We start from the raw sequence: 24,743 nt of genomic DNA, 5'->3' as shown, positions 1-24,743 counted from the left end.
GGCTGGGGACTGGAGCTCAGGGGAGAAAGACCACAGGAGAATTTTAACACTGCTGGAAGTTTTGTGCTTAATACTGGAGTTAGTTGGGAGCCAGGGGCTGAGCAGGGGATGGGTATGTTGGAAAAGACAGAGAGCAGTCCTGGGAGATGGCATCTGGGGATCAAAAGTGCCACTGGCAGGGTCATGGGGAGCATGGCCCACTGCTGCAGGTAAGTCACCAGATTTCTAAGTGCAAGCAGTGAAGTAGGGGCTGACAAATGTTGAGGCTGCTGAATTGAACTTGTTTGTCTCTTCCAGGACATGCACTTGCACAAATTCTTCCACTACTGCCAGCTGGTTCAGGCGGGAGCTAAGGAAGTGCCAGGAGAGCTTGTTAAATACCTAAAGGTGAACAGTGCCTGTCACTGGGCTTCATTTGTGTTTTTACAGAGTGTCAGCAAATACCCAGAACCCTTCCCTGTGGGGACACACCTTTGCTGGGGCCAGTGCATTGTGCAGTACCCTCACTTCTGCTTTATCCTGTCAGATGGGCTAGTATTTAAATGAAATGTTTTTTCGTGTCCCTACATTCATTTTATCTTGTCAGACGATTTTCTGTGTGCTGCTTCCCTCTGCCTTCCACAAGGGATAAAGCAAGCAGTCAGCATTGCTCTGCCATGCTCATGGCAAAGCTCTCTCCTGGTGGACCCACACACTCCTCCTGTGCTGCTCTAGGTTTGATTCAGCCCTTTAAACTGTAGCACAATTCCTTATTTTCTGGAAGCCCATTTGAAACAGGAGTTCTTTTTTCAGCCTGGAAAAGATAGATGAGATTATCAGCCAGTTAAATTTGAGCAGAGGTGACCTGTGACCTAGACCCTGCTTTTTGGTAATCACTGCAGCATGAGTAAGGGCTTTGGAGCAGGTCCAGCAAGGGCTTCTGCAGGGAATATTATTTTTGGCTATTTACTTGTCCTTGTTTCCTTCCATAACTGCCTGTTTTTGAGAGTGGTGCTGTAGCAACAGCTCCACTTCCAGTGGTGAGGATGTGTCACCACAGGGTTACTTAATGTGTGTCAGATAATGTATAAATATTTAAAGGAATAGAAAAAGTAGCAGGTTTCAAAGCCAAGCCCAGCAGTTTTGTTGTGAGCATTTTGCCAGGTCCTAATCCTGCCAAGCCCCAGTGCCCTCAGTGCAGCCTACAGACAGGGAGATAGCTATGTGCTAACCACAAGTGAGGGATTCTAAACCACCAGCACCTCAAGAATTTCAGTAATTTAAATAGCTAGATACAGCTTTAAAAACTTTTGGCTTTTAAAGGTTTGAAAACTGAAAATGAAATGTGCTGTCTTTCCTAGACTCATATCATGAGCTTTCTCTGTGAGGTTGGTGGAGAGCGTGTGCATGAGATGATCTTGACCTTTGCCAAGGGCCTTAAACTCCATTTCCAACAGCAATCTTTGAAAAGTCTCTCTGAAAGTCATTGGGCAGCAGTTTTTTCATGTTCCAAAGGCATTTGTGGAAATGGGACTTCAAAAAACTGGCACAAGTGATGAGAAGACTTGAGAGCAAAACTTCAGCCTTAAATTCTGGGCTTTTCAAATCCAATAGCAGCATGTGACCTCTGATTAAGTCACAGCTGCCTGGACACATCTGAGATGAGGATTAATACCTGCCCTGAGGGATTTATGTTGGTCCCTGAAGGTTTGCAGCTGGGATCTGTCAGCTGGAAGGAGGCAGCAGGTCCTGCTGGGGGTCCAAGTGGCCGTGTCCTCCAGTGGGTTGGAGCGTTTCCACGCCCTGAAGCCTTTGCCTGTCCCATTGCCACAGAAATGTCTGCGGGCTGTAAATGTCTAACATCTGCAACACGTTGAACTAAAAGTGTCTGTGTTTTGAACATTTGTTTTAGTGTTTGCACGCCATGGAGATCCAAGTAATGATTCAGTTTCTACCTGTAATTCTTATGCAACTATTTAGAGTCCTCACAAACGTGACGCAGGAGGATGAAGTAGCTGTCAACTGCACCATGTGAGTCTTGGGTGAACCATCCAGTGACAAATGCAAAGCCACAAAAGGCAGTGCAGAGCAGGGTCTGGGCTGTCCCCTGCTGCTGTCTTCCCCTGGATCATGGGGGTGGCATGGGCCATAGTGGGGCTCTTGGCCTGGGAGTGATGTGAGGAACAGTGTGGTGTTTTTAAGATACTCCTGGCTTGTTTCTCAAAAGGGAAAAGGTTTGGTGTGTCTGGGAGCTGAGTTATTGTCGTTTCAAAAGGCTCCAGAGTGCCCTGGCGTGTCCCAGCTGCAGGCAGCAGATGTGGGGAGCAATGTCCTGGTCTCATCCCAGCACACCTGTCCCCACACCAGCAGGATTGCTCCTGCTGCCCCAGGGCTGGGTGTGGCTGCTGCAGCCCCAGCTGTGCTGGCTGGAGATCCAGCAGTGCTCTGCAGCCCCAGCTGTGCCAGCTGGAGGTGCAGCAGTGCTCTGCAGGCCCAGCTGTGCTGGTTGGAGATCCAGCAGTGCTCTGCAGCCCCAGCTGTGCTGGCTGGAGATCCAGCAGTGCTCTGCAGCCCCAGCTGTGCTGGTTGGAGATCCAGCAGTGCTCTGCAGCCCCAGCTGTGCTGGTTGGAGATCCAGCAGTGCTCTGCAGCCCCAGCTGTGCCAGCTGGAGATCCAGCCATGCTCTGGCCCAGGAGGCAGTGCTGGACAGGCAGGCACTGCAGGGAGCTCCAGCCTTCCCTGCCTGGCAGCGACCCCCTGGAGCCCAGAGATGCCCCCAAACACTCATCTTCCTCCGTGGTGCTGTCTCAGTGAGGTGCTGCCTGCACAGGGGATGCTGCATGTCATCCTCCTCTGGTGCCAATAGAGAGTGCATCCAGGTACCAGCAGCATCCTGCTCTCGTGGAGGTGGAGGTTGGAGGCTGAGCCCTGGGCCCAGGGATGTGGTGCCTGTTGCAGTCACAGCCCTGTGCCATATTGATGTGGGCTGTGAGAACTTTTCCTTTGTGGAGCACTGTAATTCCACTCTGTTTGAAGCACCAGAGGGTGAGGACAGGGGAGCAGGTGACTCCAGGTACCTGTTGGGTGCCCAGCTCCCACCTTCATTTCCAGTGATTTTTATCAAAGCTTAGCCTGATGCTTTCCAGTCAGTAGCTTTCTGTTTAATGTCTCTTTTCTAATCAGACTTTCTTTATCTGATAAATGTCTTGTAAACTCCTCCTTGTGGTTTGGCCTCTGGGGTCTGTGACAACATGCAATAGTTCGTTGTTCCCTCTGGCTGGGAGTGGAATGTAAATCCCCAGTAGTAGCTGGGGAAACCAAGCTCTTGCTGCCTTGATCAGCCGCCTGGGAATGAGTCCAAAGGGCTGGCATGTCCTCCAGGGTCTGCTTGACCTTCCCACACTGCAAGGCAACAGCCCAAAATAATCCAGTGCATGTAACAAGGAGCATATGATGTAAATAAAATAAAAGAAAAAAAAAGAGGCTTCCAGAATGAATAAGTTCTGGGGTTCAAGGAGGTATCAGATTATAACAGTGATGGACAATGTTCTGTCTCACCTCCTCGTGCAAGGAGTCTTGAGTGTTAAAAGTCAGCTTGTCTGGGTGATTCTTGGGCCAGCACAGAAGTGGAGAAGAGGCTTAGGGAGCATCATCTGAGTGCTTTGTGCAAGGATGGTGCAGGAGCTGTGTGTGGGGTGCTGGCCTGCAAGAACTGTCGCTCTGCAGATCAGGCCATGCCCCCAGTGAGGCCCTTGGGGCTGAGCAGGATGGGACACATGCTGTCTGCTTTGTGAGGCAGAGGAACTTGCCCTCGTGTTGCGTGCTAAACACAAACCACATTTCTCCCCAGGGTTCTTCTGCACATCGTGTCCAAGTGCCATGAGGAAGGTCTGGACCACTACCTGCGCTCCTTCATAAAGGTCAGTCACGACACACCACCCCTCCAGACTCCCTGCTGGGAGCAGGCACACACTGACACTGCTGTTCTTGCCTCAGTATGTCTTTAGAGCTGAGAAACCGAGTGCCAAGCAGGCGAAGATGACCCATGAAATCCTGGTGCTTTCCATGGCCACCATCCTGAAGCAGTCAGCAGATTTTCTAGCCATCAATAAGCTACTCAAGGTGAAGCATTGACAGTACTTGGCTGCCAAGGGTAGAGGGGAAGAAAAGGGGGTCTGGTGTACAGCCCCACACTTATCCCCATCCAAACCCACTGCAGGGGCAAAGCTGCCAGGGAAACTCCTTGCATCCACATCCTCAAGGTTCTCCCCTTAAAACAGAGATGAATTCTTGCAGAGAACCTCTATTCAAGCCCATGGCAGGAGACACCAATAGACTGTTCATTTTGCCAGTTTTACCTACTTTCCTTAAGCCACACCTGGGAGGTAAACTGAGTTTCTGCCTCTCTGGGCCTTTTCAGGGCTTGCATCCCAAACTCAGCTGGTTCCTGGCAGGGTGCATTGGGGTGCAAGCCCTGCAAAGGCCCAGAGAGGCAGAAAATCACTTTGCAGAGGGGCTAAATCTGTTCCCACCCTAAGAATGGCAGGAGGTCTCTGGGCAGCAAAGGCATCTATTCCAAGTCAACTGTGCAAGCAGAGCTGTGCTTCCAGAAAGCCATTTGGATGCTTTCCCTCCCACATAGGTGCTTCCCCACATAGTGAGGGTTTATCAGTCATGTCCAATGTGCTGAGAAAAGTAATAGTATTCTTTGTTCATTCTAGTACTCGTGGTTTTTCTTTGAAGCATTGGCAAAGTCCATGGCAATGTACTTACTGGAAGAAAACAAAATCAAGGTAAAAATTAATTTTTCAATTATTAATAAAAAATTAATTGGTCAATGCTGCATTACAGAACTGTCACAAACTCCTCCAGAAGCTTTCCTGAAAAGCTGTGTGTCTCTCTGTTAAAAAAAAAAAAAACAACTTGCCAAGCTGAACAGCTTAACTTTCTTTTTCACTTTGCTTTTCCCTTTTCTGTCCTTTCACTCTCAGCTGTAATTTAAAAATTCCAGAAGTCCTTATGGCTTGTGCAGCCTCCTTTTCTGGTACTACCTACTGCAGTTGCAGCCAACACTTTCTTGGGTCACTGTTTTATTAGGAAGCAACAAAAACAAGCCCTAAAGAACTGCCTGTGCTCAGTTGTCCCCAGCTTGCAGCACTGAGCTGGGATGTGCTCTTGGTTTCAGCTGCCCAGAGGCCAGAGGTTCCCTGAGTCCTACCAGCACGCCCTGCACTCGCTGCTGCTTGCCATCATTCCTCACGTGACCATCCGCTATAATGAGATCCCTGAAGAGTCCAGGAATGTCAACTTCAGCTTGGCTAACTTCCTGAAGGTCAGCAGTCTCTTTCCTTCTCCCAGGATTTTATCGGGGGGGGGGAAAAAAAAGAAAAAAAAAAAAGTAGACAATGAGAAATACGGAGCAAGCAAACAAATGTGGTTTTAATTTATCTTGTTTTTGTTTTTTTCAGTTGTAAAAACTCTTGAGGGGATAGGCTTTCCTAGGAAGGAAACCTTCTCTTTCCAAAGAGACAGTAACTCTGTATGTTATTGAGGGTTTTCAGGCACACCTAGCAACTCTTTGGAACCTGAAATATGTATATTCTCATTTTAAATATTTCTGTTGTCCACTGGAGACTTAAGTAAGATCACCCAAATGATTTCAGAGAAACAGGATCATGTATGTTTTAGAAAATCAGCAGCAACCCAGAGGATGAAATCTGGCTGCTGACAGGACAGTAGTATGGAGGGGATTTAGGATGATTGCTTTTATATTTAATGGTTGGCCACATGTTGCTATTTTTTTTCCAGCGTTGTTTGACCTTTATGGACAGAGGATTTGTTTTTAACTTGATAAATGATTACATTTCTGGATTCAGCCCAAAAGACCCTAAGGTAAGCAGTAGGTTTCTTGAAAAGTGGTTTGCAGCTGTACATATGTGCTTCAGTCACAGTTTTGTAGTGATTATTTCACACAACTCTTGGAGGCCTTTTAGACTCTGTTCCTTTTAGAGGCAGAGACCTCTTTGTCTGGGCCAAGAGCTTGTACCCAGATGTTCTTTAAAGCAATTTAAAGAGTCAGAATGAAAGGATAGACTGGTTAATAGCCTGGATGAAAGAGACAAAAATGTCCCAAGTAACATCCATGTGCATTGACACTTAGGGAGAACAACACGAGAATTTGCCATTTAATAGTTGCACCAGATGCTATTTATTAGATTCTTCAGTCCTTGTGCAACAAGCACATAGAACTGGAAGAAAATGTGTCAAACTAAAAACATAGTTTGTGTTTGTCTTTTTTTATCTCAGCTGCTGGTTGAGTACAAGTTTGAATTTCTTCAAACTATTTGCAATCATGAGCACTACATTCCTCTGAACTTACCAATGACATTTTCCAAACCCAAGCTGCAAAGAGTTCAAGGTAGGTTCTGGCTAAAGAGCTATTATTTATTAGTCTTTATGGCTTCTGACTAGATGAACTTTGGTTTGGTGTCAAGGAAATGTATGTCCTGGTTAGGACACTGACCTCAGGACAAGATGTTTTTTTGTCAGGATTACATCATTTTGTTCCAGTATGGTATGCAGTCAGTCTTTTCGGTATTTCCTACATTTTAGTTTACATGGGATTAGCAATATCTGGAAGACACTGCCTGTGTTTCAGTAAATAGGCAAGTTGTGCAATGCAATCCTGTTTTCAGCCTCCCCTGAGAAGTGGGTGTCTCAATGGTGGGTCCTGCAGGGAATGGGGGTGCAGGACAGACTGAACTCACTGCCCTGCTGCCAGCTCTCCTTGTGGCCACCAGAAGGGGATCTAGGTTACCTTCTGCTTCAGGTTGAACAAGAGCACAGCAGTGCACAGTGTGTTTGAGCTTGTTCTGGAGCCTGAAGGCAGCCAGCAGAGCTTGAGCCCGTGCCAGTCCTCGGTGCATTCCAAGGGTGTTTGTGCTGTGGCACCCCCGCGCAGCCACGCTGCTTTCGCTGTCACACCGTGTTCTCTTTGCTCCTCAAGCTGCTCAACACGGGGTACAAGGGGCTGAGCAGGGGCTGTGTGCAGCTGGGGGTGGCTGCAGCTGTGGCACTGATGGCAGTGCAGCCCCTGCCAGCCCCCAGGAGTGCTACAGACAGAGCCTCATCCCCTCTGGGTCCTAATGGCTCATCTGTGCTGCAAAAATGCAGTAGGGATTGCCAGGTTTGGATGCCAATAGCCTGGCCTGGAGGAGAGTGAGGTTTGGGATTCCCCATGTAAAAGCCCCGTGGATTTATGATTGTATGATTTATTCTGGTGGAGGAAAGGGGATGTTTGGTTGTGCTTCACAGTGAAGCCATACAAGTCCCAAAGTGGTTCCACACACGTACAGGTGGCAGAAGTAGCAGTAAATGAAATATGCCTTATTTTGGCAAATATCTGACCCCTCAGAGTTTTCTGGACCAGCTGCTAATCTCTTACATCAGTTTGGCTACTTGCCTGGCATTGTATAACAAGGAGTATTCTAGAAACAGGCAAGAAAAACACAGGCACGGTGCCTCTCTGATGCTTGTTAGTGGCACAGTAACATAAGGATGCTCTTTCTTGGGTAACATTTGCCTTTGCTTTTGTGATGGTTAAACTGAAAAGCTGTAAGGGCAGCTCATCTTTTCTGCTGTGTTTTATTGTGACTGGACCTACAGCTGAGGTTCACATGCAGCTCATGGCAGCAGAGCAGCTCAAGCTCAGGTAGCAGAAGTGCCTTTGCAGTGGTGCCTGAGCCCTGGCTGCCATAGGAGAGCCATGCACCTGCACTGAACACTTGTCTGGCTTTATGGACAGGCCTGTGGTTACAGGGGTCAGCAGGGACCCTGCTGGTGTGTCTGACCTCTTCATCAGCCTGTTTGGATGCAGAGAGGGGATGCCCAAAGCCCTACTGCTCTGCTTCTAGGAAAAGAAGGAATAGCCCTCAGGGAGGTGGATAGAGAGAGTTTCTGCAGCTTCATCCAGTGCAGATGGGCAGGCTGGCAGAGCACAGCTTTCAACTGCTCTCAACATCCTGTTGAGTTGGAGTGTTGCATCTTGGAACAGCAACTCTGAAACCTCCCAGCTAATGCAGGACTGGTTGTCCCTGCTGCCTCAATGAGGACATCAGCCAGAGCAAGCCCCCAAGCTTGGCCTCATGGCCAGCAGCACACAGTTAGATTTGCAATATTGTCATGGGAAAGAATCCAAGGGATGGACAGAAGCTGAGAGTTAAGCAAAAGCCTCACAAATAATACTAAAACATGACATACTGTCCTATTTCTCCAAGGTTTTGAGCATTACTTTTTTCTGTTTATTTTTTGTCTTTTTATTTGTCCCTTTTCTTTTTACACATAATTAGATTTTTTTTCATTTGCTGTGGAATGGTTCACTTCACTAGGTAGATCCAACTCATGTAATTATCGTGACGTATGATAATTAGGCATTTGCTAACATGACTAACAGTGAAAGCTAGGTAATGTGCCAGATTGCTTTTTCTTTCCTCTGAATGAGAGTTTCACATTCCAGTAAATGCTACTTTTGAATCAATGAATTTAAAAATATCTTTCACAGCCACAGAGCTGTTGGAACCCTTTGGCTGGGATTTTCAAAGCTGAATGCCCCCTGCCTTACCACAGAAGAGCTTTTAGAACCTGTGGGGTTTTGCAAAAAGAAAATCTGAGCTGAGCATTTGGCATTTGTAGGTTTTGGGTGAAGAACAGAGAGCTTTGGAGTGAAGTGAAAACCAAACCCCTGTGGCAGTTCTAATTTGGTAAATGGCCTGGCAGGGATAATGGTGTCAGGACAAGGCCATTCACAGCAGCCCAGTGCACATGACCCTGCACCACAGTCTGTGTCTGTCACTGCTGCCCTGCCCAGGTGCCTCAGCAGAAGTGATGCCTTATCCTGGTAGCAGCCTCTGCTTTGATCACAGAGTCTGAATCTGTGTGAGATGCAGGTTAAGTTAAGTTAAGGTTACAAGTTAAGTTAAGCAAGGTGATGTGGTGCTGAGCTGGCTTTCTCTTGGCAGTCAGTGCAGCTTCTGAGGAGCTGTTCAGTATCTGCTTCTGGCAAGCAGCAGCCTGGAGCCCTAGCCTGGCTCCCTGGCCCATGCAGCTGTGCAGGCTGGGGTGCAGCACTGGCCACTTGGCACCGTGTCCTCATTTGCACCCCTCATCCCAGCAGCACTATATGCTTTTGCTCTGCTCTCTGACCTCAAGAGAAGGAGCACAGATTGGTGGGGGATGTGGAATGAGCTGCAGGGCAGCACTGCTGGGGCTGGCTGGCCAGGTAAACCCACCGTTTCCACTGCCCATTCCCACCCTCACAGCTGCTCGGTGGAGGTTGGTATCCCCTCTGCCTGGGTGGTTTGGAAATTTACAGGACAGCCCCCAGTCAGGAGCAAAGCATCCCCAGACAATAAGTTGTGCTGTCTTTCCCCATTTCAGCTATCTCTGACTTACAAATTACTCATTGGAGAGAGAAGCTTTGCAGAACATCACATTGCAGAAATCCTTCCTTGAGGTGCTGCTGAAACAGTGAGGGCTGAAATTAATGAACAGCCTGGCCTGGAAGACACCAAATTCTTTGACATGACAGTTCACTGCTGGAGAAAACTGTATGAGCAGTTCAGCTTTCTTCAAAGATCAGTGCACTGCAGGAGAGTGGTGGACACTGTTCAAGGACTTTGTGGCTTACCATGACTTGCTCTGAACAGACTCTTGGAACATTTGCCTTAACCATTGCCTTGCTGTTTCTTTCAGATACAAATCTTGAGTACAGTTTAACTGATGAGTATTGCAAGCATCACTTCCTCGTGGGGATGCTTCTTAGAGAAGCCTCTGTTGCCTTGCAGGACAATTATGATATCAGATATACAGCCATCTCTGTCTTAAAAAATCTCTTGATCAAGCATGCCTTTGACAACAGATATCAGCACAAGGTCAGACCTGTTTTGTTGGCTCTTTAAATTAATGTTGTTGAATTTTATGAAAAAAAAATCACATACCAGAGTTTTAGGTACTGCATGGTGCACCCAAGGGTATTCTAATTGCTTTTTAGGGAACCATTGTAAATACCTGATAGTTATGGGATAAGAGTAATAGCTCTGAAACCATCTAGGAGACAACTGCAGCCCTCTTATTCCTGCTGAGTATTTAGGTAATTAAGCCCTAAATCATTAAGGAACATGAGAGAGTCATTAGCCAAGAGTTGTTCAACAAAATTAGGACATCAGTGATGTTCTGGTCCTGGGCCTAAATTCATATCCTGTATTAATATGCTATAATCAGGAAACAGAACTGATCTCTGTTACAAGTCAGATGCATGTTTTACTAATTAGTGATTCAGGAGAGGATCTTGATTCTCATGAGGTGCTGGATTTCCTCAAGTTTTCTTTGGTCAGAGGCTTAGGACGTGATGATGCTGAAAGAGGCTGGAAATGGGTTTGTTTTATCTCGTGCAGACTTTTGTGCAGACACTACCTGTCCTTGCTCTAGCCTGGAAACATGTCTCTGTTTCGAGTTGTGGCCCTCACATTGCTCCTAGTGTGCTGCATTCCTGAGTGCTGCTGGAACATGGATGGCTTCCTGGCATGAAGGGTGGGAGGAGTGCCCCAGATGCTCCAGGGGCTCTCATGGGCCCAGAGCCAGCTCCTCTTCCCTCCCTTCTGTGCCTGTTTGGAGGCCTGAGCTGGAGGTGGGCTTGCTGTTCTCTGCAGTGAGGATCCATGGCCAGCTCAGGAGCTGTTTGTTCCCTCAGTGTGTAGCACTCCTCTGGCTTCTCAGAAACTCCCCCTGCCTTACTGCTGTCCCACAGGATATTTGTGTGTGAGCTGTGCTCAAGGCAGTGTGACCAGGAAACTGCATGGAGCCAGGGCAGGATGCTCAGCTGGTGTCCAGAGACTCCAAGGGAAAAAAAATCACATCCTGGGCAGGACAGGCTGAGCATGTGTTGGCACACCCTGCCAACCCTGGCTCTGTCAACAGCTGAGAGAAGGTTTTGTCAACTCATGAGTAGTATTTTCAAGATTTTTTTTTTAACCTTTTGTCATACTGGATCAGAAGAAAAAATCAGATTTCTTTACTATTTATAAGGTTGCAAGCCTTAAATTCCTTTTTTTTTTTTTTTTTTTAACCTTTCAGCAAAATCCAGGATATATTTAACAAAAAAGAGTTGGATGTGAAAGAGTCCTCCATTTAGAAAATGTCAACCCAGTCATTTTTGGTCTGTACCAGTTAATCCAAATTAATCTTTTCCTAGAAACTGTTTACACTAGAAGCATTTACTATAGAGAGTTTCTGACTGGAACCAGTAGCCAGCACCAGGCATGGAGAAAATGTTTCTGTTACTCCTGGGTGTTGCACTTAAAAATCAAACTGTGCAAATCAAGTGCCAGTTAAAGAGTGAGGAAATCCAGGACTTAGTTTGTCACACATCCTGTATGACTGGGAATGTTATTTAGCCTCCAAAACCCCCCAGTGCCCCAGGCATGGTGCTAGAAGGGTGAAAGCTCTCTGTCAGCTCTAGAAGTGGAAATGAGGAGCCAAACCAGCTCATGTTCTTGAACACCATCACATACAGTGTGTGAATACAGATATATATATGTGTGTGTGTATATATACACACATACATAACATACACATATATGTATACATATATTATATATTTTTATGTATATATGGAGGCTCAAGAGCTCCTCTTTTTTTGCTCCACTGGAAACCTGGGCTCTTGCTGAGGTTTTTCTCTGTCCCTGCTTTCAGAACCAGCAGGCAAAAATTGCCCAGCTGTACCTGCCTCTGTTTGGGGTGCTCCTGGAGAACCTGCAGCGCGTGGCCGGCCACGAGGCACTGACCTCCTGCCCTGCCTCCAGCCCTGTGAGTAAAGCTGGGTGCCTCCATGTCTGACATGCTTTTGGACAGTGTGTGCAGTCCCCACAAGGGGAGGTGAGTCCCTCCAGCTGCAGTGAGTTTGAGCAGGACTCAGCCTGGGACTCCAGCAGCAGTCCTGGGGAGTTGCCTGTGCCCTGAGAGCTGTGCCTGTGGCTCCCGAGTGGCCTTAGCCTTGCAGACCAGACTTCCTCATTGCTGGGGCAAAAAAATAACAAATAGGACATCTGAGAAAATTCAGAATTTCTATTCAAATGATGAAAAACAAAAAGGAAAACACTACTGTGACTTCAATGTGTTCTGCTCTTCTTTGTACTCCTCCCCAAGTCCTTTGTCCCTTGTTATAGAAGTAAGGAAATTTCTGTTTTCGTCTGTGTTGTTTTTAAAACCTGCTCCAATTTGCCATTTTGTATTGCATTGTTCCCTTCTGTAGGAGAAGAGGTATTATCTTTCATTGGTCACAGAACCTTATATTGCTTTACAGGCATCCAGGGATGAATTCATATGCAGTTTTCCATCCCCCTCAAGCAGATCCAGCCTGATTGCAGACAAAGATCCAGGTAAATTAATTTTTCTAAATTCTAAATTTCCTATTTATTTTTAACATAGCTATTACCAACCTGAAGCACCCAAAACCTGAAACAGTCATCCCCTAAAAGACCTCACAGACTCTGCATGGTTTTCCTCAGATGTGGTGTCACTCTAAGTGCCCTTTCCAGATTTTTCCTTTTCCAGCTTTTGACATGGGGCTTTGGCAAGCCCCATCCGTGCTGTGCTGACAAGTGCAAAGGGCTTAATTGTGGGGTCTGGTGGTTTTTTTTCAGCCTGTGGAGCAGCCCTTCCAAATGGCCATGCAATAAAGCGAGAGGACTCAAAAGGATCCCTGAACTCAGAGGGAGCAACCAGTTCCCCGGATCAGAGTGAAAATGTAATGTACCAGGGGCTGGGAGGAGCAGCACTCAGCCTGCAGGCTCTGTTAAATAAGGGGGAGGGAAAATGAGTTTTCTGTGGTAGCACTCTCCAAAGCCAGCTTATAGGTATCTCTGGAAACAGATGGATGTTTAACAAAGGTCAGAGTCATGGGTCTGGTATGCTTTCCCTCTTCAAACGTCACTGAGCCAAAAGTAGAATTGTTGACAAATTACTTGTTGAAGGTGAAAGGCAAAATCATCTGCCTTTCACACAAAATATGTGGAAAATCTCTGTTCCTCTGGTGCATTTTTCCATACTCAGATGTGCTCCCTGTGTGTGGGCAGGTCTGAGCCTGGCTAGACACCAGTGCCTGGTGCTGGGAATTGGTTTCCAAATGAGAAGCAAAGCACCATGGTGTGAGATTGACAGTGACCTCTGACTCAAGATAAAGTGTTTTCAGAAAAACCAGCCCAGGTGAATAACCACAGGCCCAAACTTGCAGAAGGTGACTGTGGTGATGCCACAAAGACCTGTGACCCCACTGTTCAGACTGGGAGGTATTCAGTACTCTCCTTCTTGGCAGATTACACACATGGAAATCAGATATTTGTGCAAACCAGTCCCTGGTTTTCCCTCAAGGCACTTTCCAGATATCTTGGGTTAGCGTGGGTCATTGATGCATCTTCAAAAACTTTGGCCCTTGTAACAAGCAAGGCAAAGTTTATCTGGGCTCCTGGCTGTGTACTGACTTGCAAGCTCTCCTCCATAAATCACGGAGCTCCAGCACTGGGTACAGCCAGACATTTGATTCTCCAGCAAAGCCCTGAGCATGTGCTCCAGCACCGCTGATGGGGTTTGCAGGAGGTGGTGTTGCTTCCAGCCCAGCTCTTCCCCCATGGCCAGACATCCTCTTGAATGTGCTTGAATGTTTTTCAGAGTTGTTGAAAGCAATCTTTCTGTTAGGGAATGCAATATCCACAAAACCATGTAAAAGCAATGCCACATGGAGGAGCACAGCTTCAGCAGTTCTCTGCAGAGGCAGACACTTTGCTCATTTCCCCGTTCCCCTGGAGTGAGTTGTGTGCTGTCTTGATGGTTTGGCATGGTCAGTAGCAAATCTCTGGCCAGAGCACCATGTCTCCAATTCTAAAATGATTGTTTATTTCTGCTTCATTATGACTCACATCCACAGCTTATCCCAGAATAAACGGCAAGTAAGATCTGTGGATCCCTCTCCAAACATGAGGCAGAGCTTTGGAGAAGCCTAGGGTTTAATCCTATGCATTTATCAAAGGATACAGCTCAGGCAGGCACAGAGAATGCAAAATAAAATCGGTATAACTTTGGAAGTCATGCTTCCCACCACACAATGCCCAAGCCTTTCCCACATAAATTGACTCATCAGCAGGATTTGATTTACTTTGCCTGAGTCACTAAGTAGGAGGAAAAAATCTAAACACTTCCAAAAATCAAGGGGAGGAAAAAGTTCTTAAGATTAAATGTCCTCCTTTTTTAATGACTGACATTTTGTTTTGAAGTGTATGTCTTTAACAGAAAGTCACATTTTTGCTTTTAATGTTGACAGACAGTGATTTTTTTTTTTTTTCAAGAACTGGCTTTAAAATTGTCCAGGAACTTGGATGCTGCAGAGAGCAGGGGAAATGAAAGCAGGCTGCTGTGTGTTTTGCTGGATAACTTGTCATTCACTGCCCAGATGTTTTTTCCTTTGAGCAGAGAAGTGTTTGGTGATTTCCAGGCTGCTCACCACTGGATGAGCTGTTTTCCAAGGCAGGGTGCTGTGGGGTGCACATGGGAGGCAGAAAGGATGCCAGCACACCTGGTGTGTGCCAGGTTTGCTGTGTCTGTGCTGCACAGCTCTGGGGCACAGCCCAAGCCCTCTGTGTCACAGCTGTGTCCCAACAGATCCGCAGGAGCTCCATGAGGAGCAGCGTGTCCCACTGCAGCCGGCTGGACCAGTTCGAGATCCGGACGCTTCTGATGTGCTACCTGTACATTGTGAAGATGATCTCTGAAGGTTGGTGCCTCCTGCTCACTGGAGGCAGCCAGAAAGACAAGGGACCATCAGTTTTGGTCTGTAAGGTCCCCATTTTGAGTTTTTTTAAAATCTCAGTGCGCCATTCTTCATTTTCTTTCAGATACTCTTTTAGCTTACTGGAACAAATTCTCCCCCCAGGAGCTGATCAATGTCCTTGTGCTTCTGGAGTGAGTATCGTGAGGCTGCTATTCAAACACTGCACCTTTGTGTGGTCAGAATGGCTAAGGAGGAGACCACAGTGCACACTGTCCTGTGCAGCCCTAGGGGTGTCTGGCCAGGTTGTAATGACAAGCTCTTCCTCCCTCTGAAGGGAAGCAAGTGTATATTGAAGAAGCACAGTGTAGTGGCGGTGCCCTGTGCTCTCTCTGGGGTGTGTCCCACCACCTGTGGGCTCAGCTTCCCCTGTCACTGTCACAGCCTCCACTTTGCAGGAAATCTGGGGGAACAAATGGGTGAGAAGACAGGGATGTGCAATATAATTTTGAAATTAAGAGTGTGAGGTCAAGTGACTTTTAAATACAGACCCAAACCCTTGTGCACAGAGAAGTGTCTGCAGACAAGAACAGGGTAGGTTTTAAATGCTCTGGATCATTCCTGATCTGCAGGATGTGTAACAGATACATATTTATTTTTTTCCTAGGGTGTGTTTATTTCACTTCAGATACGTGGGGAAGAGAAATATTGCCAGGTACTGCATCCTTCCATTTGGTGCTGGGGTGTGGGGGTCATCCCCGTGCTCCCTGCCCCAGGGGAGGTGGGATGGGCTCGTGCACACCCACGCTGGGCAAACCCCAGCGGTTCTGGGGCTCTGCTCAGCACCGTGCCCTGAGCAGGGGCCCCTCATCTCAGCACCCTGCCCCTTCCCTCCCCTCCAGCTCCTGCATGAGACCCCCAGGCTCAGGCGAGCGCAGGTTGGCAGTGTCCCCCCCAGCCAGCTGCAGGTGAGATAAGAGTCCCAGCTGCATCCCTGCTTCCTGAGCAGCATCCCTGCTCTTGTGTTAGCCCTAGGGCCTTGTGGAGCGGCGACATCGGCGTAGTGCGGTCAGTCCCGCTGGGATTGTCCCACACTGGTGTGTTGGAGGGAAGAGGTCTCCATCCTGATGCCTTGTGTCATCCCCTGGTGGTGTGGCTGCTGCTGCTGCCCAAACCCTGTCTTTGCTCCCCTTGCAGGGTGCAGGATGCCTGGTTATCCAAGCACACGGCGGCCGAGAGGAAATCCCAGACCATGCCGGCGCTCCGCAGCAGGGCCGGGGTGCGGCTGCAGCACCTGGGCAGCTTGGAGACCTCCTTCACCCTCAACCACAGTACGTGCAGCAGAGCCAGAGGGGCCCAGGACACGGGTCAGCCTGATGAAAACTGCATGTAGCCATTTTCCACTTGCTGCTGGTTGCTTCAGGTTACTCAAATTCTGCAGAACTGCAGTGGTCACCAGGCCTCCCCACAAACATTCCTAGATGGATGAGGGTGGCCCCTTAAAAATCACCCCTGGGATTTAGGGCTTGTGTGGCTTTCTGCTCTCGGCTGTCTGGGCTCAGCTCCCTGGCCGAGTGTGTGTGCAGGTAACACCTTGGTTTGGGTAGAGAGCAGGGCACGCAGGAGAACTGCATTGCACAGAGACCTGTGCTGGGATCTGCTCTGAGCCTCTCCATGTGGCTGCATTTTGTCCCATTGAAGCACTTTGCCATTTCCCCTCTCTGGAGACGATTTGGACACCTCATGCTCTGTCTGGCTTTAAAGACAGTGATAGTAAGGGTCAATACAGATACTGTTTTCCTGGTGTGGCATCAGGCAGAGGCAGCTTCTCTGAATGGAGCTGGCAAATTCAACATCTTGCTATTCTTGCATCATCTCCCAAGTGCAATGAAGTGCAAGGGGAGAACCTTATCTATGTCAGCACTTAGATTTTTTGGGAGCTGGAGTGTTGAACAGTTTCCTCCTGATTTTCTCTCTGTCCACAGATGCAGGCACCTCAGAAGCAGATATTGTGCACCAGGCATTACTGGAGGGCAATATTGCCACCGAAGTGTGCCTGACAGTCCTGGACACCATCTCTTTTTTCACTCAGAGTTTCAAGGTCAGCACTGAAATCAAAAATGTTGTAGAAAGGGGTGCTGTGTTTTCATATGTGTGTGGATTTTTGTGATCTGTTCTCCTAGAGTGAAAGAATTTGGAAGGCTTTACAAAAGCAAATCATTTGCAGCTTGTTTATTTTCCAGAACATGGAGTGTTTTGCGGAGTCTCAGAGTAATTATACCCTTACACAGTCTTGCCATTTCTTCAAAACTGCAAGACCAGAGAAAATCATATGGATGTTACACCATGACTGTAGGCATTACAAAAATAGAATAAGAGGAAATGTATATTGTGTAGAAAGGAGGGACTTGAGGAAAGGGAAATGAATGTCCAGCATTTTTAGAATAGTCACTCTTTTGTACCCTAAATTACCTAGAAGCAAGGCCCAGATTTCTTTGAATCACTGTACATGAATATCTCTGGGGCTGAGGCACTCCAGCTGTGGTTGCAGACAGGACCAGAACCACGGGTAAAAGTTGTCTCCCATGTTGGGATTCATTCTTTTGGCAGTCATTGCATCTACAAAAACCAAGGCCTCTGTGGTAAAGAGAGCCCTAGGATGTGGGCAGAACACTGTTCCAGAAATGCTCTTCCTGAAGCATAGTCAGAGGAATCCTGCAAGTAGCAACGTGTCTGGCATAGTGTCACAAAAACAGCTCTGGATTTCAGAGCAAGCATGATAAAGATTTCCTTTTTAGGTGGAGATGAATAGAAAGGTGTTCATAGCCTCTGCTTCTGCTGCAGAGCCAAAAAGCCATCCTGGTGCAGATGTTAAATTGCTCCTTAGAACTTTGGTAACAGCAAAAGCACTTCAATGCAACACTTAAAACTTGCTTGACTTTCTCAGCTGCCTCTTTTGGAATATCACTGGACCACAGAACAATGTGATTTTCAAACCACAGCATAGGCTGGATTCCCTTCCCCTTTAGTGGGCTTTGGCTTTGCTTTTATGGTCACAGCACACACGAGTGGGTCCTGTGCTGCAGCAGCTGGGCTGATTCCACTGCCACAGGAAATGAGCTCAGTTTAAAAGTCTGGATCTTGAACTTACCACAAGGTCTGTGCAAGGTGTCAAAATCTGAGCCAGCCCAAGGTGTTAAAATCTGAGCCAGTTTGGCAGTGAGATGGGGGCTGTTGATTTCCTGTCAGTATGGGATATCCACATCCTTGTGTCATGCACAAACTTTCTGCACAGCCCTGTGGGGATGGCAGTGGGCACAGCCCACCTGGTCTGACACCAAGCTGTATCAGTAACCTCCAAGTAATTCCATTTTACCGAGTCTCTACAAGGTGCAAACTGGCAAAACTCTGCAGGAAACAAGGAAAATGAAATGACTAACTACAGCTATCAATCTATCCAGTGAAATAATGGGTCTTTTTTTTTTTTTTTTCTTCCCTCTCTCTCTTTTGGGCTGCAAACAAAACAATTTTCAGGACAAATAAAAAGAAGTGGAAAAAACCCAGTGTGATAGTACATTGTTAACCACATGTTTTATTTAAAATAACTTGGCAAGCAGTGAAAGTTGTATAGAATATTGACTTAGGTTTTGGAATTAGTGATGCAAAAGCGATAAAATATTTTCGTTTTTTCTCTGTTACAAAATAGCCTCTGCTAACTACTGTAAGTTTTTAGTGATTGTCACATTTTATATTGGTTGTATTTTTACTGAAGGCCCTGTGGCTGGTCTGGCTTAAGAATTAATGTGATTAATGCAAAATTATCTCTGTCATTTCCAGCTTCAGGCACAACATCTCTGCAAAGTAAATTCTCTGTTGCTTTCCAGACCCAGCTTTTAAGCAACGATGGCCACAATCCACTTATGAAGAAGGTTTTTGATATTCATCTGGCTTTTCTCAAAAATGGGCAGTCAGAAGCAGCCCTTAAGCATGTGTTTGCCTCTCTGAGAGCTTTCATTAGCAAGGTAGGTAATACATCACAAGGATGTGGGAGAATTCATGAGTATAGTTAAGTATTTGTGAGAGAGGCCAGTATGGTTAAACTCCTGTTAAACTGATATTCTGGAGATGTGTTTTAGAAAACAGCTTCACTATATTAAAAAATGGCCCAGGTTAAGTTCTCTAGTTATTTATTATTTGTTGAGTATCAGGAAGCAAAAGGAGAAATCCTGAGGAATTCCCTCACTTGCCCTGGTCACAAAGATTAGTGTCTGTTCACCAAACAGCTGGTGCTTGAATCTTTGCCTTAAGCTGCCAATACTGCCCACAGTGCTATTGCTTGAATACTGCATGCACTGGCAAGCAGCTCCTCACCCTCTGCCTGGGACAGATTATAGTTCTTGCTAACTTTGTTCTGTGCCCTCTGAGCCCTGGCAGGTAGTGAGACTGTTTAAAGCCCCGAGCTCAAGAAGTGGCAAAGCCACAGCTGACCACAAAAGAGCAGTGACTGGTGCTATTGGCTCACCTTGCCCTTTGTGCTTGTCAAAACCTGCCACTGCTCATAAGGACATTTTGAAGATCTCATGTACGTGGAAACTGTTCCTCCCAAGCTGCACAGTTTTCATAAATAGAAAATTAATTAAAACCTCTCAAATCCTTTGAGCGCAACACTTCATTAACAAGGAAAGCCCATGTGGGAGATTGCAGCCAGGCAGGACACGATATCTGAGTGGTAAGCAGCAGAGTGACTTCCAAAGGAGATTTTACACTAGCTGCTGAGCAAAGTCTGATTAAGAGGAGGGACTCCTAAACTGTTTTTCAGAGGTGGAAAAAGTCTGCGCTTTGTTCATTTTGCTGTAACCCCACAGCAAAGCTAAGAGTTAGTTTAAGTCTAGGGCTGGATTTTGGCTTGTGCTAAGCAAACACAGAATGCAGAGGTCTTGCTGGCTTCCTGTCTGCTCTAGGTAGTGTGTTCTCCTACAAGGTGTTGTTCCATGGGGCTTCTTAAAGCCTGCTAGATTGGCAACTGGCAGGGGCAGGAATCACTCAGTTTTTCTGCAGGGTTCAGTGCATGTTTATTGCTCTGCTTTCGAGTTTTCTGCTCACCTCTGATCTGCTTAGCCTTGAGATCCATCCTGCTGCAGATCTGCACACACCCCACTCTCCCCCTTGCTAGCCAAAAGTTTGTTTAGCCAGAATATTTGGTTTGTGCCTATAGCAAATAACAGGCGTTCCTTGACTCCCTGTGTTGTTTTTTTTTTTTTAAATGTGAAGCCAAAACTGCACACCTGCTCAGTTTGATCTCACTCTGCTTTCAAAGCCTGGAGCCCTTCAGGGCTTCTACACTTGCTTTCCAAAACAGCAATGACAGCAAGGAGGCTGCATGCTTGGCTGCTGCAAGGATGGGCAGGGGGATTGCTTGCTTGGATTTATGCCAGACTAAATCCACACTGAATTTCACATGGGTCTGCAAAGATACAAATTATTGATTTCAGCTTTCTCACATTTCCCCTATGACAGGACACGTGTGGCTTCTGTAAAAGCAAGATATGAGCCCAGCAGATGGTATCTATAAGGAGGAAGTGTTTTCTTTGCCAACTCCATAACCACACAAGTCCCAAACTTCCTTTTAAGTCCTCTCAAGGGTTCCTCTAAGGCCTAAAGTGGCTTTGGTGGCCAAGGCAGGTGGTTCACTGCATTTCATGACAAGTCAAGGGTGAAATGTTTTCCTGCAAGTTTGTTTTCAAATGCTGGCTCTGCTCTACTTTGTAACTTCAAGTAAAGCTAAAGGGAGTTATACCTTTGTCACAGCTAGAATGGAAAATTTCTCATTTTTATGGCCTTATGTAGCTACAATTACAATGAAAAGAATCCCCCTCTTATTTGTGGTCACAGCAAATGATTGCTGGAGGGAAAAAATCTCCTGAGATGTATTCTGCATCATAAAATTTGTCTTCTGCATTAAATCCAGTTCTTTGATAGCAAAAGACTTTAAAAAAAATGTAGCAAGAGAGCAAAGAACAAAAATCTTCTGTAATTGTTTGCATCTTTGGTTTCGGTTACACACGTGTGTTCTGGGAATTTGGCAAGAAAGCTGCCTCTGTTGTACTAGCTGGTAAGAGCCAACAAAAACTAAATTGTTCTTGTTACACACTCTAGGTTTTCTTAACAATTGAATCTGTCTTTTCAGAGCATTATTTACAGATAAATACATATATAAATACCTATATGCGTGCTTAGGAATGGTTTTTAATTAAAAGTTACAAAGGAAAGCATGCATAGAGGAGGGGTGTGCATTAAAGACCAGCTCAGACATGTGTCCTGCCTGTCCCCATGGCTGTCCTGCCCCCACATCCCTTTGAGGCCTCTCTGGGAGATGGCTGCTGGGTTGAGCCCTGCTCTGGTCCATTTTATTTGGGCTGGATCAGGAATGGGCTGCAGTGTGCACAGTCATCCCCAGAGGGGCTGTTTTATGCTCTCCCCAGTGTGTTCTGGGCCAGCTGGGGAGCCACAGGCAGCACCTGCCCAGATCTCCAGCAGCCATACACCCACGGATCTGCTTCCCTGAGCATGGCACCAGGAGCCATTGCCTCTGCTTGGGCTCCAGAAAGGGACATGGGTTCCCTGTGAAAAGGGCACAGGTTTTCCTCCAGAGCTGGTGTGGTGTGGAGTGCACAGGGCTCCTCCTGCAGCAGATTCCCAGGCAAGGGAATCCTAGCAGTGCTTTGGAAATGTCTGGGAAGCCTCTGCAGGCAGGCAGTGTCCCTCTGAGAGCAGGTGCCAGCCCCAGCTGTGCTGTCTGTGCATGTCCCATCACACAGCTGGGCCAGCTTGGGCTAAGCCAGTGCTGACCATCACCCAGTGGGATCTGGGGGAAGGACAGCTGATCCTTGGGAGCACTTTTCCCAAGGGCATACACGATTTTGTGCCCTGTGTTATTATGATGTTTGTTTGCATCTTTCTTTCTTTCTCCTGTTTTGTTTTTTGAAGATTATTTTTGGCCAAAGCAGTGAACAAAAAGTATTTTGTGTCCTAATTCTGGTTTCTTGGTGCAATCCCAGTATCTTGCTAGCCACAGATCCCTGTTTTAAACCCTGTCACCAGCACACCACAGTGGTAGCCATGGCAGTTTCTACAAGATTTCCTGGAACATGTATACTTAATATAAGGAGTAGAGGGCCAGAATAACAGCTTCAGCCTCTGGCTGACACTATTCTCTGTCACCTCCCATGGGCAGAAGGTATTGGGGCAGATAAAAGTGGCTAATGGACCATGCCATGAGGACCATGGGGTCTCGAACAAACTGAGCACATCTTTCCTCTGAGTAGGTAAAGCTGTGGTTGCCTCTGTTGCCTCTTTGTGCCAGGAAATTCTTTGGGCCTGGTGCCAGCTGCAGCAGAAGGAGCAGAGTGCTGCTGTGCAGTGCCCAAACAGCCTCCACCCCATCGGGAGGTGCTGGCATCTCCCGTCCCCGGCAGGGCCCTGCGGCAGGGCCTGCGGAAGCGGTTCCGTGCCAGCACAAGGCCCTTCCTTGTTCTGCTTCCCTGTGCTCAGCCTGCTGTGGCTGGGCTGGAAGGAAGCCAAGTGTGGTGCCACCTCCCCTCCAGCCACCTCTTGTGACCACAGCCAGATGGACACATCCTGGCATCCCCAGGAGGCTGCTGCCAGCTGGGGCAGGCCTCTGCTGCAGGTGTCCCTTTCCAGGCAGGGCTGAGCTTGCCCTGACAGCTGTGCTCAGGCTGTGGTGAGGGGACAGGCCAGGCCACCAGGGTGCTGGTGCTCCCCTTCTCCCTGCTGCAGGTCCCTGAGCCCTGCTGTGACTGAGGGACCTTGCACTGTGGCTTGGCTTGGTCCTGCCTGGCCTGGGTGGCCCTGTCTGGGGAGGCAGGGCAGGTCGCTGAATTTTAGGTTCTGAGGGACAAACCAGTCTCTTGTTTGTATTCCTGAGGGCATGCAGGCATGATCTTAGATGTTTTTGGGAGATCATGTAGATGTGTGAGCATTGCAGATCACAGTTCCCAGTGAGGCTGGATTCCTGCTTGTGTTCCAATGTATTTTCTGATGTTCCAGATAGCAGCTTCTGATGGGTCCTCTCCTCTCTTCCCCACTGCTTATGATTATGGCTTTTGTAAGAACATAATTCTGCCAGACCAATTTGGTGAGAATTTGCAAACAAACCCAGAAGTTATCAGGGAATGGGTTGGATGGACGTAAGCAATCACATCCCCAAGAAGCGTGACAGCAAAGTTCACATTGCTCTAGGAAATGTGGTTAAAAATAGGCCCCAAATTCATTCCCACAAATACTTTCAGGCTCAGAATTCTGGCAGAAGTTTTGCTGAGGCTGTCCAGGCTGGAGCTTAGTTTGTTGCCCTGTGCCCCTGCCCATCTGAACCCTATGCCCTTTAGTGGTGTGGTTTTTAATATTTGCATGTCTCTTGTGAAGTTTCCTTCAGCGTTTTTCAAGGGAAGGGTGAACATGTGTGCTGCCCTCTGCTATGAGATCCTGAAGTGTTGCACTTCCAAGGTGTCCTCCACAAGGAACGAAGCCTCTGCTCTTCTGTACCTCCTGATGAGAAATAATTTTGAGTTCACCAAAAGGAAAACATTTCTGAGAACACATCTTCAGGTCAGTGGCTGGAGAAAAGCTAAAGAGCAGGACATCTCAGATTTAACAAACAGATAGAGCAATAGAGCTCTGTGACCTCATACCTGCAGAGGATCCTGCCATTGCCATATGGACAAAAATCCTCCTGCTTTCCAGGCTTTGCCTAATTCCTATTTCCAGTGACTGGTTTAGGCACTTTCAGATAACATAATTGTCATCAAATACTCCAAGCTGTTGAGTTTTAGAGTATCAGACAGCAGACATGTCTCTGTGACAGAGGCTGGCTGGGATGGGGTGGAAAGGACAGCTGCCCTTGAGGCAGGAGAAGGGTATTCCTTGGAGCTGCTTTTTTGGCATTGGTAGTTTTCAGAGCAAATGTAGATACCTAGGGGGACAGATGAATACCTCTGGGTTATGAAGAATCACAGAAGAAGGTAGCTAATGTCCAAACAGGGATTCATATTATAATAGTTGGATTGTTAGTTCTGCAAAGCAGTTTGGTCCTCTGGGGACTGTCTGTCCTTGGAAGATGTGAGAGCTGTGCCACAACGCCAGCAGCTGCTTACGTGGTGGAAAAGATGCTGGAGATGTTTTCCTGTGAGCATTTTAGTAAGTGTGACCTTAATAAAACCCTTTTCTTTAGGCTCATTTAAATGAAGCCTCTACTTTGTCCCACAGATAATAATTGCAGTGAGCCAGTTAATTGCAGATGTGGCCCTCAGTGGCGGGACCAGGTTTCAGGACTCCTTGCTCATCATTAACAACTTTGCAAACAGTGACAGGCCGATGAAGGTGAGTTGGAGACGTCACATCCCAGCCTGTGCCATCAGCCATTTATGCAAGGCTGAGGACATACTCTGGGAAACTGTGTTTAAGGGTTGGGCTAATGACTGGAACTGTGATTTATAGGCTCATAGTGGGCGGCATTTGCTCAGTAAACAAGTGTCATGCCAGCAGCAATAGGACCAGCTGCTCAGGCAGGTCATGCTCCAAACATCAGGCCTCATGATGAGGGGAGCGAGCCCAGCAGCTCAGGTTGTGCTTTGCAGTGTTCTGCTTGCAAGGTTGTCCAAAGAGCTTTCCAGGAACTCCCAGCTTTGAGAGAAGTTGTAAGGGAGGGTCTGGTATTTCTGTTGCCTGAAGGTAATAATTAGCAGGATTTAGTTTTATTCAACTGAGTGACAGTAATGCTATGAAAAAGCTGTTATGTGGAGATTAATGGTTGTATTTCTTTGGAAAATAATTGCCTATCTTTGTGCTAGAATTAGTGGTTTGCACCCAACCCACTGAGCAATTGCAGCATGCTCCATTCCACACAAAGTAGCTGCCAAGAATAGGGGAAAT

At 47.1% G+C, this 24,743-nt stretch overlaps 1 protein-coding gene across 6 annotated transcripts in view; it reads left to right on the top strand.

The window, feature by feature from the left end:
• The window catches only part of DOCK11 (dedicator of cytokinesis 11), a 77,543-nt gene that overhangs the window by 37,917 nt on the left and 14,883 nt on the right, over positions 1 to 24,743 (top strand). For 3 of the 6 annotated variants that reach the window (XM_086850162.1, XM_086850163.1, XM_086850166.1), the window contains exons 23-43: positions 298 to 387; positions 1,892 to 2,010; positions 3,831 to 3,900; positions 3,977 to 4,102; positions 4,702 to 4,773; positions 5,166 to 5,312; positions 5,789 to 5,872; positions 6,287 to 6,398; positions 9,731 to 9,909; positions 11,729 to 11,842; positions 12,339 to 12,414; positions 12,679 to 12,782; positions 14,690 to 14,801; positions 14,923 to 14,989; positions 15,463 to 15,510; positions 15,698 to 15,763; positions 15,993 to 16,126; positions 16,781 to 16,896; positions 18,680 to 18,817; positions 23,238 to 23,420; positions 24,078 to 24,191. In XM_086850162.1, coding sequence (XP_086706288.1) covers positions 298 to 387; positions 1,892 to 2,010; positions 3,831 to 3,900; positions 3,977 to 4,102; positions 4,702 to 4,773; positions 5,166 to 5,312; positions 5,789 to 5,872; positions 6,287 to 6,398; positions 9,731 to 9,909; positions 11,729 to 11,842; positions 12,339 to 12,414; positions 12,679 to 12,782; positions 14,690 to 14,801; positions 14,923 to 14,989; positions 15,463 to 15,510; positions 15,698 to 15,763; positions 15,993 to 16,126; positions 16,781 to 16,896; positions 18,680 to 18,817; positions 23,238 to 23,420; positions 24,078 to 24,191 — 2,271 coding nt within the window. The remainder of the gene's footprint in view (positions 1 to 297; positions 388 to 1,891; positions 2,011 to 3,830; positions 3,901 to 3,976; positions 4,103 to 4,701; positions 4,774 to 5,165; positions 5,313 to 5,788; positions 5,873 to 6,286; positions 6,399 to 9,730; positions 9,910 to 11,728; positions 11,843 to 12,338; positions 12,415 to 12,678; positions 12,783 to 14,689; positions 14,802 to 14,922; positions 14,990 to 15,462; positions 15,511 to 15,697; positions 15,764 to 15,992; positions 16,127 to 16,780; positions 16,897 to 18,679; positions 18,818 to 23,237; positions 23,421 to 24,077; positions 24,192 to 24,743) is intronic. The other 3 variants (XM_086850164.1, XM_086850165.1, XM_086850167.1) reach the window with 1 other exon arrangement.

This window comes from Cyanistes caeruleus, chromosome 14 (assembly GCF_971803275.1).
Source record: "Cyanistes caeruleus chromosome 14, bCyaCae1.hap1.1, whole genome shotgun sequence".
NCBI classification, from domain to species: Eukaryota; Metazoa; Chordata; class Aves; order Passeriformes; family Paridae; genus Cyanistes; species Cyanistes caeruleus.
This window is presented reverse-complemented; position numbering and strand designations above follow the sequence as displayed.